The 18,854-nt window shown below is 44.1% G+C and overlaps 1 protein-coding gene across 7 annotated transcripts in view; it reads left to right on the forward strand.

Moving 5' to 3' along the window:
* NEDD9 (neural precursor cell expressed, developmentally down-regulated 9) overlaps nt 1-18,854 on the forward strand; it is a 182,335-nt gene that overhangs the window by 121,566 nt on the left and 41,915 nt on the right. For 6 of the 7 annotated variants that reach the window (XM_036347076.1, XM_036347074.1, XM_036347077.1 and 3 more), the window contains exon 1: nt 15,144-15,329. The exons of the other annotated variant lie outside the window; for it this stretch is intronic. Coding sequence is in view for 5 of the 6 variants with exons in the window: in XM_036347074.1 (XP_036202967.1) it covers nt 15,318-15,329 (12 nt within the window). In the remaining variant the exon portion in view is untranslated. Of the gene's footprint in view, nt 1-15,143; nt 15,330-18,854 lie in introns of those variants that run through there. 7 annotated transcript variants of the gene reach the window in all.

Genomic DNA, 18,854 nt, shown 5'->3' on the forward strand with positions numbered 1-18,854 from the left:
AAATCATGGCCAGACAGAGAAGAGCAATATTAGACTGTTTCTTGATGGGCGGGCCTTGTCTCAATGAGTGAGGATGCAAGACCTCATTCCTTCCTTGAGGCCCTTGAGCTTAGCCAGACAGTCACTCACCATTCATTTTGTTGCATTTGACCCCTGTATCCTATATCATAGAACTTGCTGGAAAGACAGACTGTTGGAAAGAAAGCATTTTGACTGAGCTGGCCTTTATAATTTTTTATTTACAAGAGTCAACTGAACTCGAGGGAAACTAATTTTCTTTAATATATATATATATATCCTATCTAATAAAAAAGTAATATGCAAATTAACTGTCACTCTGCAACAAAGATGGTGACACCCATAGCAGCGGGGCAGGACTCTGGTGGCATCACCCTGGCAATGTGAGCCCAGCAGGCAAGTGCACCCACAGCAGCACCCAGCAGGGCCTGCTTGGCCGTTGCCATGGCGACCCGGGCACTTCAGCTCGCAGGCAGCACCCAGGAGGGCCTGCATGCCTATCACCGTGGTGTGGAGCAGGCAGGCCCCACAGAAAGCAGAGAACCATGGGGAGTGGGCCCAAGCCGTCAGTAGGACATCCCCTGAGGGCTCCCAGATTGGAGAGGGTGCAGGACGGGCTGAGGGACACCCTCCAGCCCCCATGCACGAATTTCGTGCACCGGGCCGCTAGTATGTATATATATATAAAATTGTTCTTTGAAGGATAGGGGAATTCCTAGGCAGCCATCTTATTTTATGTGGGTGCGAAGTGAAAGCCTCTCATTTTTGTAAGCCCAGGGAAGGCCGGTGAAGCAGGAACAAAATGAATACGCATGCAAACTTTAAATACCACTTTGAAATCCAGGGCAGGCTTTGTTGGCTAAACCACAGTCTGTCTGGGAGGCTTTAGTGAAAAGGTTGGCAAGAGGTCTTGATGTTTCTGTAAAATACCAAACTGCCATGCCAAGGAAGCTGGTTGAGCCCAGAGCCCAAAGGCCACGTAGATGTGGTTCATTCCTAGGACCTGGGACAGATCTACCTGGGCCTCTTCAGTGGAATCAGGACACCAGTGGATGAGCATGTCAGAGGGAGTGGATGAAGTGGGAGCACCCTGGCATCTCCCCCAACCTAAGGCAGATCATGCCACTGCCCTGCCCATGGATGCCCAGACCCTGAGCCACCGACAGGTGGGACTTATGTCCAGAGTCCTGTATCCCATTTTACTGGAATATCTTGTATGCTCCTTCTGGGATGATGGAAGTCTGGGTCTATGACATTCTTTTTTTTAGGTCTTTTTTTTTCTTTAATGATTAAGGTATTACATATGTGTCGTTATTGCCCCATTGTCCCCCAAGCCCCCCCACTCATTCTTTTATCTCTTGGCATTGACATTATTATTTTGTTAACAGTATAACATGGTATGGTTACTATTTAAATATCCCCAGTCCCCATCCCACCCCACCCCCCCCCCAAAAAAAAAAGAACTTCTGCTCTAAAAAGAAGTGGTTTGGGGTAAAGTGAAAGTTTTTTAACATCCATTTTCCAGATGGACCTCTCTGTTAAATGTTCACATACACACACACACACACACACACACACACACACACACAGCTAATCCATGTGGAATGCTCCTAAGTGAATATGATTGTTTACTAGACTTCTTAGTCCATTTTATGGCATTTTATAATAAAATATCAGCAAGCTCATAAAGAGAGCTTTTTTTAAGGTCCATAATCTCTCTAACCATAACAAAAGGGCGGTAAATATATTGTACAAGAGCGCGATGGAAAAAATGTGCTAAAGTATTTCCATAAATCAAATGTAGCACTTTGGCATTGACTCTAAAGCATTAAATTTAGTAAATTAGAACCAGATGATTTTAAAATAGAAACTTACACAACTTTACGGTGTGATTTTTTTTTTAACATAAGTTTATCTTCATGAAGTCCCATTGGCTGCTACCGAATAGGTATTTAACAAGTGAGGACAGCATCTGGGTATTATTCATCTTTGTAACTCCCATGGTGCCTCACATTCTATTGGGCAATTAGTAAGCATTGGTGGACAGATGAATGAAATCTAAGCAGCAATTAACAAGTACAAGTTAATTGGCAAGGAAATGTAATATAAATATTTATATGGATCTACAGGTAGACAAAACACTGCTACCCCACACTTAATAGTAAAATTGTCTTGCTTTTTCTTTCATTGTTAAATATGTGTATCTACATCAATGAATTTGAAATAAGAGTGTGTATCTGCTTCTCACAAGTTACCTTGTCTCCAGTGACCATTACTCTGGAATTTTCCTAAGGCATAAGTTTCCGTTCTATTTCTGTTCTCATAGGACCCATAGAAAACACCTTTTGTCATTTCCCCCTCCCTTCTCACACATCATTTTACAAGGTAGCTGGTACCTACCTTAAGGATAATCTGTAAATTCAATGCAACATGTCAACTGAGAAGATCCTAAATGTGGTGCCATGGGAGTGCAAATTAACAAGGTATGGTCTTTGCCCCAAGGAGAATACTTTCTCAGAGGGTTAGTAAGGATACTCTTTTTGCAAGTGAAAGAAGCTCCGCTTCATCTAGGTTTGTGAAAACAAGCATGTTTGTTGCCTTAGGAAGTAGGTTGTCTAAGAGCAAACTTCTGAAATGGTTGGATCCAGAGGCACAGACAATAGGATCAGGGCTTTCGCCATGCCAGATAGCTTTGCTTCTTTTTGCATGTGAACTCATTCTCTCTTACTGTAGACACTCCCCACAATGAGAAAAGGATGTTTACTGCCAAGAATGGATTTATAGTTTCTTTATCCAAAGAAAAAGAAGTCCTCTCCATCCTAAGCCTTATTTACAAAATCTCACACTGACTCCTTCTGAGTCACACTCCAATTTCTTGGACCACTCACCGTGGACAAGGTTATGCATTCATGTCCTATCTGATGTGACAGACCAACCCTGAGTGGTGTTGGGGGATCTCCATTAGTGGATGAATAAAAAGGAGGATATTTGTATCATAAATATTGAGGGTCTAAAATTGACATGGCTGATTGCATGTGGGAAGTAGGGGGGGAAAAACTAAGAAGAAGAAAGAAACAAAAAATAACCTGAACTTTTGATTCTAGGTACTTAGGACAATGGTGGCATCATAAAAAAGAAATAAAATAGTTAAAAGTAGACAGTATTTCATTGGAAAGTTCATATGTGAAATTGGCATCATAAATAGAAACATAATAGTTAAAGGTAGATACTGTTTCATTGGAAAGTTTATATGTGTAATGGCCAGGGTTCTTCAGAGAAACAGAAACAATAGGCCAATAGGATGTGTGTGTGTGTGAGAGAGAGAGAGAGAAAGAGAGAGAGAGAGAGGGACAGATTTTAAGGAATCGGCTGACATGATTGTGGAAGCTGACAAGTGCGAAATCTGCAGAGCAGCTGTCAGGTGGAGACCCAGGGAGGAGTTGATGCTGTAACTTGAACACAAAGGCTCTCTGGAGCAGAGTTTTCTCATCCTAGAGGACATTAGTCTTTTTCCTCTTTACACTTTCACCTGATTAAATGAGGTCCATCCACATGATGGAGGGTAACATGCTTTACTCAAAGTCTCTGACTTTTTAGCTGTTCTCAGCTAAAAAAAATATATCTTCACAGTAACGTCTACACTAATATTTAACCCAGTATCTGGGTACTTCGGTCTAGCTCAATTGACATATAATTAACTGTCACAATATGTACATATGGGGAGTTTATGAGAAGCGTCTGGAATATTTCAGTGCAGTAGAAACTGAGAGTTTGGAATTCAAACCACAGGTCAGGAGATGTGATTGTCATCAGCATAGAAATGAGAGTAGAAGTCATTGGAGACAATCAGATAGATAAAGGAGAGAATCCGGAAGGGAAAGGGCTGTGGATGGAACCTTGGGGAGAGCCTACCTGAGAAGAAGAAAGAGGAATATTGGTGAGAATAGAAGAGAGAACCCAAGGAGGGGAACGGAGGAAGAGACCATTTCTAGACAGGTGTGGTGGAGAATGCCCGGAGCCAGGAGATGTGGGGGACACAGGAGGCCCCCACTGCTTCCTGGATGGAGGGTCTGAAGCTGTGCTCCTCCAAATGGGACCTGCTCTGCTCACTAGGCCACACCCACCCAGGCCACACCCCACACAGGTCACTCCCCACACAGGCCACACCACACACAGGCCACACCCACACAGGCCACACCTCACACAGGCCACACCCCACACAGGCCACACCCCACACAGGTCACACCCCACACAGGCCACACCAAACACAGGCCACACCCACACAGGTCACACCCCACACAGGCCACACCCCACACAGGCCACACCCACACAGGTCACACCCCACACAGGCCACACCCTGCACAGGCCATCATGAGAGCAACGCTGGGAGGAAGCCCTTCACAGCTCTGACAGCAATTAGACAGGACTCATTTTACATCGGTTGAACTCTGTAATAGTAACAACAAACAAAGCTTTTTTTTTTCATATTTTTAGTTAGATTTTGAAAGTTTTCATTCCACCACTTCACTTTTACAAAAGTGAATATACCAAGGAATATACCAAGGCCTGTATTAGTACCTGGTTTTTACTAACCTAAGGAAATATGCAGAAGTTTTCACTTTTATGAATACAGGAAAAAGGCTCGAGTAGCATTCAGGGTTTGTTCTGCATGAGCTGTTACAGAGGCAGTGAGCACCCCGAGCCAGGAGAGTGGTGATGCCCAGCTCCTGCCCAGGGAACTGCACTCAGAGCTCCAAACTGTCTGTGAACACTGGGCTTTATCTCCATTTACTGTGTGCACCTGTTAGCAACCACTTCTTCACTTTACGCTGTTTCAGGTTCATAGGGCCACTCTGCTTTCGGATAGTGGGAGAAACCGGCATCTTCAATCCTGCCCATTGGGATGGATTGGGAATGGAAAACACTGTACTTTATGGTGGAGAACTTGAGAATCCCTGGCCTGGATGGTGATCAATGGAATGGATGGCAGGACTAGAGGCAAAGAGGTCTGAGTGTGAGGTCAGGACTGTCCACCTTCTGATCCTGGCATGTGAAAGAGAGACCACTTAGTCTGATGTTGGGAGAAGGAGAGGTGATAAAGGGAAGGCCCTGAAGGACTAGAGAGTGCATTGATGGCCCCTGCTCCCTCACCCACATAATAAAGTAGGAACGTCTGGAGTTCTTTCATAATCATTTGGCAGCAAAACCTGACCTGGATTGGCCTGAGGTGATGCATAGTCTTTACTTACCCGACTTGATATGTACCCTCCTGGTGTATCCAACAGCCAAAATATGAATGAGTTTGCATATGAGATGCTGGCCCGGGTCCCACAGGGACTTTTGTAGTATGTGGTGTGGATGCTAAATCTGTTTCTAAAATCTGAAATATTCTGAATTCCACAACTCATCTGGCCTCCAGGTTTTTGAACAAGGAACTGTGGATCTGTATTTAGGATGAGGAAGATATGAATGTACTTGTAGAGAGAAGGATGGGAAAGATTAAGGGTGCAAATGAGAGAAGGGAAAGTTGGGTAGCTGAGTGTCAGCATGGGCTTGAGAGGGAAGAATGAAAAACACATTGCTGTTGGGAAAGGAGGAGAGTTTTTCTGGCTGACCAGAGCTTCACAGGAGATGGCTTCTGGAGATAGAGAGCGATTCTGAGATGGCAAAATCGAAAGCTGGGGAACACGTGACCCCTGTCTTCTTAGGGCAGGAAGGGCATAAGCCGTGTTTCTTCTCCCAACTCTCCACCCACCCGAAGACCCAAAGCTCCAAAGGCTGGTTAGAGCATGAGTCATGAGAACCACAGGCGATGAAGTTCAAGAAAACCCTTGCAACACCCCCTTGTCTATATACTTTCGTCTGAAATCACAGGGTGCCAGGACTTAAGCAAATTAAGGGAACTTATGCTTAACATCTGTAAGCCTCAGTGGTGTGAGTGAGTGGGCCTGAGAGCTTGGTGCACACTCATTAGCAGGGCTCCCCTTCGGCTTTTCTTATAAAGGAGGGAACCACTCTTTATTTCTCCATTTCAGTGGGCAGAACGGAATGCGCTCTCCACACTCCACACAGAAAGTCCAGGGTGGATGCTGGTGTCTCCACCACCGCCCAGTCCCCGGCCCACGCTGGAGAAGCATTCCTCCAGTAGACAAAATAAAAGACTGCTGATAGCTGGAGCACTTTGTTTGCTTTCTAAAATGAATCAAACTCTGTACAAGCTTGGATTTAACAGTGTGGGTTGTGCTGTGTCCCCACAACACATTCCTTTCATCCTGCCGCCCCCACCCCCCACCCCAGGCCCTGCATTACTCAGATTCCTTTGACTCGCTCATCAGCGCCAGCTGGCGGTCGCCTGGGCTGGCCAGACAGTCCAGATGCCCTGGGACAGAGCCTGCTGGACATTCGCGGGCCTCAGCTGATGGGAGCTGTGAGGGACAGGAGGCAGCCTTTCTTGGAGAACTGGGTCAGCTAACCTCTTTTAGGGCCCCAGGGGGAATAACATCGCCAAAGAACAAAGAAATGGTTTACCCAGTGCCTCCAGGAAAGTGGTATTTTGCTGTCTAAAACACGCACCCCCGTGCTCCCCTATTCTTTCCCATCCCACCTCCATCCCGGAGGGATGCGGATGCAGGATGTGGAAGATGATTTTCAGTGGCCAGTGTGGCTACAGAATGCTAAAGCTCAGGAGTCGATGGGAAACAGAGCAGACAGCCCCATCCAGGAACTTTGGACACACAGTTCTCTGTTTATTCCACTTAGACTATAGCAAAAAGCGGAGAGTGGGAAAGTTCTAGCACATTAGGTCATACTATCATGTCATAGCATATATTTGATCATAATAGGTATGTGAGGAGGAGTCAGGAAGACATTTCAAACTTAAGACTATATAAAGGAAGAACAAAAGTTAGCAAGAAGGAAATGTGCTGTCTTTGCCCCTTCTTACTTAATACATATGATATAGCACTTTTATTGTGTTGGGCAGTGTCTTCAGAAAGAGTAGAAGGCCATCCTCCATCCAGTCATAGAATCCATAGATCGGTCTTAGCCGATCACCTTGACCTTTGTAAATATCCAGTCTAAAATTTCTACCAGCAGAAGAGATTTCTATGTCGGTTTCATATAACAAATTGTTTACTTGGACAAACTAAAGCACGTAATAGCAGAGCAGATTTGGGAGCACTATTTCATGGCTAGAGAAAACAGGAGAGAGCCTTTGCCAGGCAGCCTGCACAGTTTTATTATTAAACCCCTTTTGTTCCACTGAACTTCATTCTTTGGCCCACCTGCATATATAAATAGTAGAAATCTCAACCTTTGCACATTTATGAAGATAAATAAGCCTAAGCCTTTATCGTGAGCTTCTAATTTTTCACATAATTTCACCTCTAAATTAACTCCCTCAAATACTAAATACTAAGTGCTAAAATGGAGCCTCACAATTGCTTGTCATATTTAACTGGAGTTGAGTGAGTTTACTTAACATATAATTTGATCTGTTACACTGTTTAGTTCTTTAGGGGGAAAGGTAGTGATTACGTATTCCAAAGTTATAATAACACTATTATATATGTACTAGAGGCCTGGTGCACGAAATTCATTTGGGGTGGGGCGGTGTCCCTCAGCCTGGCCTGCACCCTCTTCAATCCGGGACCCCTTGGGGGATGTTCGACTGCCTCTCGCAATCCGGGATGGCTTCCTCCTAACCACTCGCCTGCCTGCCTGCCTGATCACCCCTAATCACCTCTGCCTGCCTGCCTGATTGCCCCTAACTGCTCTCCTACCAGCCTGATCGCCCGTAACTGTCTTTGCCTTGCCCTGCACCCAGACTGGGCTTCCCTCCCTCTGGCTGGCTGCAGGCACCCAGGACCCAGGCCGGCCGCAGCCACAGGGGACCGTGGGTAGGTGGCTTCACCTGGGCCGCAGCTGCAGGTGCCCGGGACTGCAGGGCAGGTGGCTTGTCCCTCTCCCGGGCCACAGGTGAAGACACAGCCACTGGTACCTGGGACCGCAGGGACCATGGGGAGGTGGATTGTCCCTCTCTTGGCCACTATTGTATATGTATATGTATATGTATATGTATATGTATATGTATATGTATAACATCAAAAAGTTCACAGTTTTTCTAAAATTAAGTTAAGGTATTGCTCACAATCACCCCATTTACAGGGATCTACATGAGTGACACAGTATTACATGTATTATTTCATGATTAATCAAGGACTGAGAAGGGCCTAAAACACTTAATATTAGCACTTCACCATCGGTTTGACTAAAAGCCACCTGAAAGAGTTGGGATGAAAGGCATAAAGCAGTGGGAAGAGGGGTGGAGGAAGGAGGGTGGTAGATTTTTTAAAGGGCAGTAACAATGACACACTATTGTCTGCATGAAAATGGTCAGTGAGACCTTGTAAAGTCTTCACAGTGTGGGAACCCACTACATCATGCAGGAAAGAGAGATTCAGAGGAATCATTTCTAATCTCTGCTGGTTAGAGTCACACCCAACCCCAGGTGGCTCACCATTGAGTGAGAATAAGAAATAAATCAGGGAGGATCCAATTCAGAAGTAATTTGGAAATCATGAGTCAACAAGCCTTTTTAGTAAACACCTCCTGCAGCAACACATATTTTTAAACAATTCCTTTAACAACTCTTTCAGAAAACAGAGTTTCCTCCTAGAACTCTGTTTCTCTGTTGCTGAAAACAGGGGGGAGTGGGGTTGGGTGGCCTTCCTGAGGTCTCTTGTGCCAAAATGTTAGTGGAAGGAAAAACCAATGAAAACTCCATTCCACAGCACAAAGAAGCAAGCACCAGAGACGGTTCTCAGAGCTTCTTTCTAATAATAGACTTTCATTCAGACCAAGATCCTGACCAGCTCAACAGATAAAAGGGAACTATTGCCTAGAGTGAAAGGTGTTCTTCCCCCGGCCTCTGAAAGTCACTTATGTTTCCCATGTTGACATCAGTGAAGGCTGGGCACATGGACAAGAAATAGGGCTTTGAGAAGACATAAGACGAAATTCAGTTACCTACATAGGTGCAGAGGGGGATACAACTGAAGAAACGACAGAATCCATTTCTACAAGTTGCTTAAAATCTCGTTGTGGAGAAGAAATTCTCCCGGTGAAACAGTACACGGCAATAACTAAGCACTAAATGATACGCTACACACGTAAAATTGTATGCAGAATTATAAGATACCTTTTAATGTGAGATTCCAAAACCTCACACCAGACCTACTAAAGCCAACTGAATGGGGAGAAGTCTGAGCATTCAAGGTTGTTTTTTAAAGGAGGTCAGATTTGGGAAGCACTGTGGTCATAGGTGATGAGAGACCTAGAAGGTGGTTGGGAGAACATCAACAATGGAGAGATTTTCTAGGAAATAACTGATGAAGAAGATGGAGTTCAAAGTGGGGCGAAGATGTGAGATAGCTCAGTGGACCAATGAAAAGAGGGCAGTCTCGGCAAGAAGGACTCCACACAAATAGGCTTCAAAGTGCCAGTGAGTAAGAGGGGTGTGTGATTGTATGCACCCTATTAGCTCTAGTCACCACTCAAGAACAACACCTGTCCCCCAGTTAGACTTAGTCCCACTAGGGTGAAGACACCACCTTCCTGAACTGACTTGGACAACAAAGGCACCCAGAGGAAGCCTTGGGCAGTAGAGCACACCACGGTCTCAGAAGCCAGAAAGCCTGTGCTTACATGCCAGACCTGCCATTCACCTGCCTATGACTTTGTGCCGTTGTAGAGCCTCTCCAAGTCTCAGTTTTGTAACATGTAAAACCTACCTCAGAGGGTTGCTGTATTAAATGAATATTTAAAAACTGATGTTTGTGAATATCTAGCACAGGACTTGGCACCAGGGAGAGTTTCAGTCAAGACTGAATGAGCCAGGGCCCAGTTGGGTTGAAGTTGAAAACTCTCAAGGGCTTATGGAGCCTTGTAGAATTAAGTTGTTGCTGCCTCATTTTATTTTTTGAAAGAACTTTGGTCTATGTAGACTTTTTACAAACCAGTATCAAGCCCAGCCCATGTGGCTCAGTGGTTGAGCATCGACCTATGAACCAGGAGATCAGGGTTCAATTCCAGGTCAAGGCACATGCCCGGGTTGTGGGCTCAATCCCAGTAAGGGGTGTGCAGGAGGCAGCTGATCAATGTTTCTCTCTCATCATTAATGTTTCTATCTCTATCTCTCTCTTCCTCTCTGAAATCAATAAAAATACATTTATAAAAAATAAAATAAATAAAAACCAGTATTAAACTAGAAATGGTAAAACATAGCCCTAGAATGGGTGTATCTAGATTGTTTCTCTGTAGATATGGCAGTCTGAACTTAAGGATGGATTTATCTTTTACTATTATAGAGCATGAGTTGACAAACTTTTTCTGTAGAGGGCCAGATAATATTTTTTTTTTTTTGGCTTTGTAGTTTATCACCTCTGATGCAACTCACACAAGTCTGCCATTGCAGCTCAAAAGACAATGGTAAACGAATGGGTGCCTGTGTTGCAATAAAACTTTATAAACACTGGAATTTGATTTCACATAATTTTTGCATCTCATAAAATAGTATTCTTCTTTTGATTTTTCCCCAACTATTTAAAAATGTAAAATCTATTCTTTGCTCATAGGTCTTATAAAAACAGGCATCTGCAAGCCATAGTTTTCTAATTGACCCCTGTCCAAGAGGCAGAACTGGCACATGCCTTGAGTTGGTTCTGAAAAGGTTCATCTTAGCTCCACTTCTAATACATGTAAACTGCACTGCTGCCCTAAACACGAGTTCCTTTCCTGGGCTCCAAGCAGAACCTCCAGATAACACTCTTTCTTTGAAGTTGTTATACTAGGTTTTGGGTTCAGTCCCCTGTCGGGGTACGTGCGGGAGGCAACTGATCAAAGTTTCTCTCACACATTGATGTTTCTCTCTCTCCCTCTCTTTTCCTCTCTCTAAAATCAATAAAAACCTATTTGTAAAAAATCATTATGATACAATGTGATAATAGGCCAAGCTCCAAGTACAATGCTGGCATGATAAAGGGAAGGAGGAATTGGTTCTGAAAGGCAGGGGTGGACAGGGTGGGAGGCATTGACTAGGAAGCACAAAAGAGTCAGTGTTGGGGCTCAGCTTGACAGCAGAAGAGTGAAGGGAGGACATCCTCTGCAGAGGCACCGTCTGTGCAAAGTCAGGCCAGTACACACATGTCTTGGATTCAGTGAGTCGTCCCCCATCCCTTCCCCATGCGGCTAGAGTGTGGGATGTGGGGAGATGGTGGGAGATGAGTCCAGAAAGGGAGAGTGGGCTCAGGTTACAATCCACAGTGCAGTGTGCAGATTTTGTGTTTTAAGGCACTGAAGTATCCCCTAGAGAGGTTTTTAAACATAGTAGTAACGTGATCGGCTCTGTAACTCTAGAAATTAAACAGGTAGCAGTGTGGGAGCAGGGAGAGATTTCAGGCAGGAAAACCACGAGGAATGACTGTACTGAAGCAAACAAGAGGTACAGAGGACTGACAGCAGAAAGCACTGATTGTGGTCCTGATGCAAGTGGGGGGCTGGTGTACGGTGCCCACCCTCAGGGCAGCGGCTTCATCCTCTCTCTGAGGGCTGAACTGGATGGCTTCTGAGGTCGCTTCCTGCCCTCACATGCTCCAACTTTGCCCTTCACTCTTCGAGAGCAGCCACACAGGCCCCTCCCAAGTGGTGGACTGAAGAATCTCTTCCCTCTAGCATCCTCTTGACTTTTTGCTGTATCCATGCCAGTGGTGGCAGGAAAATCGTTTGAACAGCATTCGATGCCATTGCCCTTGCTCCTGTCTACACATGAGCATTTTGGGAGACAGACTCCTTAGCAGACAAGCAGGCAGGTGGCAAGGCTGACAGGCGGAGAGAGTGCTGGTGAGCACAGGTAGGGGCTGAGCCCATTTTAGCCCATGGCAGTACTGGGGTCATTCTATAAACCAATCAACAGCACTGATATATAGCATGGTTTAAACAGTATGTTTGCCCCCAAAATCTCAGGTAATCGATGGAGGAAAGGTCGTTTCTCTATTCATTAAGAGAATTTGTGTTTCCCCAAAGGGTTTTGAAGGAAAAATTCTAGATAACCTTAATGAAATAAAAACTACCTGCATGATATGAACTGCATGAAGACCGGAACACCGGATTTGAACTAATAGCCTGCAGTCCTTAAGTGTTTAAACAAAGGATAACAACAGAGAGAAACAGATCACATCATTACCGCTCACAAGGCTCCAGTCACACTCAGGAGGACATTCGAACTGCTACCACCTCTCTCTCTGAGTTTGCCCTCTCCGTGCCTCCCCTGAGTGCCCGCCTCGGGGCACCTGGACTGCTTGCTGTTCTCAAACACACCAAGCTCTTTCCTCCTCAAGCCCTATCCATGGGTCATGCCCTCTGTCTAGAATGTTCTTTTCCCAGGTCTTTGAGTGGATCCCTCATGTTCTTCAGATTTCTGATGTAATATTACCTCCTTAGAGAGACTTACCTGATTATTCTCTCTAAAGTAAAACACCTCTTCCCCCCAATCCTGGTCTGTTTTTCTCTAGCAATTTTCCCCCTTAATTTTCCTTCATTTATTACCCCAGAATAGTATTGTAGATTCATTTAATTATTGTCTTCCACTCCCACTAGACTGGAAGCTCCATGGGGGTGAGAACCTGTCTGGGCTGCTGAGTATTCTCCCCACAGAGAACAGTACCTGGCACATGGTAGGCGCTCAGTTGGTATTTGTTAAGATTAGAAAGCTGTCCTGTGGAAGGATGGCACACAGATGAGGGAATCCACCCCCTTTTTCTGAATGCCTACCACACGCATCTATAAGTCTAGTGGTAAGCATATTCTAATTAAAAAACTAATTAAATATTTATATTATTTATATACTATATTTAACAATGTGATGTAATGTCTTAATAAAGTAATATGTAATATTAAAATAATAATTAATAATGGTAATGATAAACACCCATTTATTTAGGTCTTACTATGTGCCAAGTACTATTAACTCCTACCCACATTATCTCATTTAATCCTCATGATGACCCTAGCAGGTAGATATCATTAGTTTCTCGATACTAGTATATATTTCAGGACACCAAAATCAGAAGTTAAGACATTTGTTAATATCCTAACACAAGTTTATCTGCCTCCAATACCCTTGTGCTTTTCTTTATATAATTAAAATTCCAGTGACCCAAACCACCTTGAAATGAATTTCAGGTAGATTTTTGTCTTACTGAACAGGACAGAAACAGGAAAGTGGGAGGACTACTTGGTATGAATTAAGCTTTCCAACTAGAGAATTAGATGACAAAAGGCCCTAGCAGATGCTTTGGGAAAGTATTTGAAAGCAGTAAAATGGGGTGAGACACTACTCAATGGTACTCATCAAACAACACAGAAGGAGGGTTCAGCTTTACTGTTTAGGAAGCCAAAGGAATGTTATCTAGATCTCCTGGAGGCCACAAGACTCATCTTACAGATGGGAAGGCCTTTGTCTAATCCAGGCAGACTCAGAAAACAGTTTTCTGCAAAATAACGACTCTCCCATGAGTCTGTGGGACCGTCCAGAAGACCCTCGCGGTGCCGTATGCTGCATGCTTAACTTGTGTTCAGAAAGACCTTGAAAAGTCACTCGGGCTCATTTCCACTCAAAGGCTAAATGAGTAAAAGCAAGGTCTAGTGGATGCCAGAACCAGTGTGTCAACCTCATCATGACTGCCTGGGGGTCATGTCCAGGGAATAGGTGCCACATTAAATTTTGAACTGAACTGTGAGCCCTGGATCTGGAAACCACTTTTGTGGGGCAGCTGTTCTCCTGTGCTTTTTGCTTAGATCATAAAAGTAGTGTTAATCCATTGAGAATTTCGGAGGGGTGAGGGGGACAAATCAAACAGATTCTGGACCAACTTGGCCAGGAAAAAAAATAAGGACTGTGTTTTCCATCCCAGGCGTGTACTCTGGTTGGTGTCCATCCCACTCAGGGGCAGCTGTTGTCTGCACTTAGCGTGTCTGAATCCTGAGGCCCACTGGAGAGGAATTGTCCCTCGCCTCTCTGTCCTTCAGAAAAGTTGCCGAAGGTGACCATTTCTGTCTTTTCCTGGGTAATGGCTTTCTCTACAGAAATCATGAAGCTGAACCAAATGTTCTGTGCTTCACTGGAGAGAGACTGGTCTTTTTAACCAGGCTCATCAAACAGTAAGCATTTTTTTGTTGTTGTTCCCCAGATAATAAGTGTTGGTGGGTTAATGGGCCATCTTCAGGAGAGAGGTCAGAAGGAAAAATTGCAGTGTTAGAGCTGGAGCTAGAAATGCCAACCATCAAAGAACATAGTACTCAATAGACAGTGATGATCTATAGGGCGTGCACTGGCCAGCCCCATCTGAGGGGTCACATCTAACCTTTATCCTCAGCAAAGTCAGCGAAGGTCGCTGAATGGGGCTGACACTCAATTCTCTGAGGCCCTCATGAGAAGCTGGCCAGGGAAATCCTGGTGCCTGGGCTAGGGAGTTCCTTTCACTGAGGGAGAATTGTATTCTGGCTCCTTGCAGACTGACGTCCCAAGTACTTTGAACACTGAAAAGAACAAAAAAAGCAAACAGCCACACAAAAAAGGAAGGGAGGGAGGAGAGAAGGAGAGCTAGAGAGATATCAGCAGGGGTAGTTAGTAAAAAGGGGCCGGGAGACAGAAAACCTTTTGTTCCCCAGAGTTCGTTTCATGTAGAGATTGTGAGGTGAATGGCTTTCAGAAGAAATGGGTTTATGAAGGAGTTGCTAGGTCACAGGAAGCACGACTTTCAGACTGCTTTGTGAATTCGATTTCTTTAAAACTTAGGTTAATCTTAAGAATTTATCTCCTTTTCCCGTTTATTTTTTTTTGGGGGGGGGGGGGGGTGGAGGCAAGTTGCGAACGGTTCCCCACTGTGTTGTGTTTCCACCCTTTCTGATAATGTAAGGAGAAATGATCGCATTACAAATTCTTTGTCAGGAATTTTCATAAGTTAAGAAGTGGGCGGGGCATCTCATTACCTTGGCCCACTAGCCAATGGTGGGGCGGTATGCAAATACAGTCCGTGATAGGCCCGCCTCAGTCAAAACAGTGAGCTCAGAAGCTTTGGAGCTTAGCTGTGCCTGAGCTCTGCGCTGCGACTGACAAACCGGCCCCAGCCCGGGACATCTCACTTTCATTTAGCACTGCACTCCATGGAGGGGCGGACACGCCAGTGCTTCATGCAGTCTAACTAGTGTGTCGGAAAACGGCTCAATTCACCGCTGCCGAGATGAAGTATAAGGTAAGAGAGTGCCTTTTACACAAGGTTTCTTGTGTGTGTGTGTGTGTGTGTGTGTGTGTGTGTGTGTGTGTGTGTGTGTGTGTGTTTCCTACTGTGACGACTCTGCAGAGAGCCCTGTGTGCCCGAGAGAGTTTTGAGATGGGTCTCAGTCACTGAGGTTGGCATACAAGCCAGCAGGCAGGACCCAGTCTCTGAGATCCACTCCCGGAGTTCACCGTACACCCGCGTCCATCTCCTCTGAAAATTTTGGAGAGCTGGTCTTAGAGCCGGTCTGCAGCAGCCACGGTAGAGCAGAGGGTGTCTGACTTAAAGCGGAGCACGCATTAGCTCAAGTCTCCCGGCTCCCCCAGGCCTGGCCTCCACTGCCTGGGGGAGCCCGGAGATGTAATGAGAGAGGGATCAGCACTGCTGAGTCTCCGGCTCCTGAAGCAGTTTCCAGCCCATGTTTTAAAGGTTTGGTCTGGGAAGCAGTTTGCCATGTGTACTGTTGGTGGGAGAGAGTAAAAGCTCCAGGTCCTACTATACAGCTGATGATGAAGAATTTTGACATCCTTGAATGATGTTGGTTGTAAGAACAAATGAGTGTTTGCCTATTTCTTGAAAACACTTTTATTGGCATTTGGATGGACTGAGGGTCTGAAGCCTGAGGCCAGTTTGTTGGACCTGGAGTTTGCAGAGTGCCATAACACTTTGGCAGCATTTCCCCATGCACTTACACCATTGTTTGTGTGTTTATTCTTGGCAAAAGGATTAGAACTTGCTCAGCATATCCCATTTTAAGTCGCCCCCCGTTTAGGAGGCAAGCAGCTCCCAGGGACACTGCACCGAAGCAGATGGCAATGAATAGGGTGTGAATTTTCCTTGGAGTATAAATATTTCTATTCCAGAATAGATACAACTCCTAGTGCTTTAAAAAAAAGTGCTATTATTAAAATGAACTCTGGCCAGGTGGCTATGCGTTGGGATTGACTATTTGTATTATCTGTCTGACCTTCAGGACTGTGCTAGCTGGGAGCTACTTTGCTTTCTCTCTGAATTGTGTAGCTTCGGGCCCATCTTTTTTAATGTGATGTTGTAAATACTTGGATCTGGCTAATAGCCACTAGCTAACCTCAGTGATAAATCTTTTGTTCAGAAGTTATAAATCTTACTCAAAGCTCTAAATCTACACGGTGAAAGCCTTTGCTTATAAAGTATGAGTTATAGTTCTTGAAATTTGGAGACACAGGTATCCGTTATCACTCTACTATCAGCTTTCCATTATCTGCCTCAATAGGAAAGATCAGAGGAATGGGTAATCTTAATATTTGACTTCAAGATGCAACCAGAAACAAGCACTTTCATCTGACAGGAACGTTCTCTTAATGTCGTTCACCCCGTACAGCCACAGTTTCCTTATTCAGAGCAATGACAGAACTAGACATTCCCCCGCCCCTGTTGCTGAGCTTTAGTTCATAAAAATTGGCTTGCAGGGAAAAGAGAGAAACTATGTTCATACATTTATTATGGGAAAGTATAAGTGACTGAAATTAACAATGAGTGCTGCAATCTAGAGAGTGACAAAGTCTAAAGTCACTTTTATTCAGTGACCTCCTCATATTTTGTTTTACTCTGACGGAACGGAAAGAAAACATCATAGCAACAGATGATGTAACTTATGACTGGCGTTCACGGAGAAACCCTGCCTCTCTGCCGGGTCTTACTGGTGTTGAATACCCTGCCAAGTGATGTAAAGACGGGATTTTTATTAGGTTGTGGACACTTTCACCAGATAAAAATACTGACTTCTCCAACGGACCACAGTGACAGGTTGACACCTTGGAGTGACTACAAAATGAGCCAATAGCTGAAGCAACCTACTTTCCCGTTCTTATCAGCCTGTTTTCTCTCTAGTTAATAAGAGACAACTTTAAGGAGAGAATTTTGTAATTTTAAGTAGGAGATGACACAAAGGTAGAGCTGTGATAAATAACATTTCTTAAGACACCGTGACAATACAGCATTGTCATCTTTAATTCTCCCAATAACTCTATGAGGTGGGTATGATTATACTCATTTTCAAATGTGATATTATGGTATAGAGAGGCTAAGCAATTTATCCAAAGCCACACAGCTAAAAAGTGGTGGAGCTGAGATTTGAACCAAGACTATCTGGTCCCAGAACTTGTGACTTGAAATCACTATTAAAGAAAAAGAACCATTTGTGACTTCTCTAAGATGTCCTGTGTGATTGCTGTTTTCTTCTCCCAGAAAATTTAAGACCATTTCATTGCAACTATTCCAGCAGGTTAGAGTCTTTGTTGTTGGTGGTGGGTTTGTTTTGTTTTGCTTTGCTTTTTTAGGCAGTATCTCCTCAAAGCAAAGTGAAATGCATGTTTCATAGTTACTTGTTTAACTTGAGCCACGTAGGCAGTAAAAAGCCAGATAATTATTAAAGTGTAAATTCCTGGAATCAGAAATTATCTTTTACACACTGTGTTGTGCTATACACTGTAAATTTAGCACAGACTTAAAAAATGGTCACTGGGAGATTTGTAATCCAGCCACTATAAGATTTTTTTTAAACTAGATTATCTGGTTTGGCTACTTCAGGGATCGGTCCTAACTGGACAACAACCAAACCTGCACTCATTTTGCACTTACACACAGCTCCAGGTCAGCTAGGTATGTATTTACAATAATCTTGAAATTGTGGAATGTCAGCTATTACTTTGGTAAACATTTTTGGTTAGCACCTACCTAGTCTATTTTTATTTCATTATATGGTTTTTTTTATTTGTTCTTAGGAAGACTGCAGTCACTCTCATATGTATTCAATATTCTATTTATCTTAAAGGATTCAGTCTGAGGTTCTGTGGTGATAATTATTGGGGGAGGCGTTACTTACTAAGAGTTTTCCACAAGCCCCTCTGAATATAGAGCATGTTCTGAAATGGGGGGGAGCGGCTGTGGCTTGCTCAGGGAAGGCTTTCCTCCTGAGGGTCTGGAGGTGGAGGTGAATGTGGCTGCTGTCTGCCAGGAGGTAATTGAAGGGCCAGTGCTCAGCTGTGTTTGAGCAGAGGCTGGAGACCGGCCCATTCTGTGCAGGCCCAGGCCTGGTCAGTGCTCTCAGCAGGCACTGCCTGTCGGAGCTCCAATGGCTGAGCAGCTTTTGTGGCTTTGCCAAATTTTTGAACACTATGTGCCTCCATTAAAATTCCAAATTATTTATCTAATCTGCCATTCAACAAATTCATTCTTAAATGTTTGGACTGAAGTTAGAGAAAAAAATAATTGAGGGTCTTCGATTTAGTCGATATGGTCATTTATGATTCCCAGTTCTTTCCTTGCTTTGACATTTTGGTTTCATTTCTTTATTCTCTTCTAGATAATTCATTGTACCCAATTCAAATTAGAAATTCCCTCCCCCACACACATACTAGTACACACACTTTTAAATCTTACGTGAAATCTATAAATTTAAAAGCACTAAAAAGTGCTTTGAAAAATCCTCACTTAATGATTTGTTTTAATATTATTTATTTA

Source organism: Myotis myotis, unplaced genomic scaffold (genome assembly GCF_014108235.1).
Source record: "Myotis myotis isolate mMyoMyo1 unplaced genomic scaffold, mMyoMyo1.p scaffold_m19_p_2, whole genome shotgun sequence".
NCBI classification, from domain to species: Eukaryota; Metazoa; Chordata; class Mammalia; order Chiroptera; family Vespertilionidae; genus Myotis; species Myotis myotis.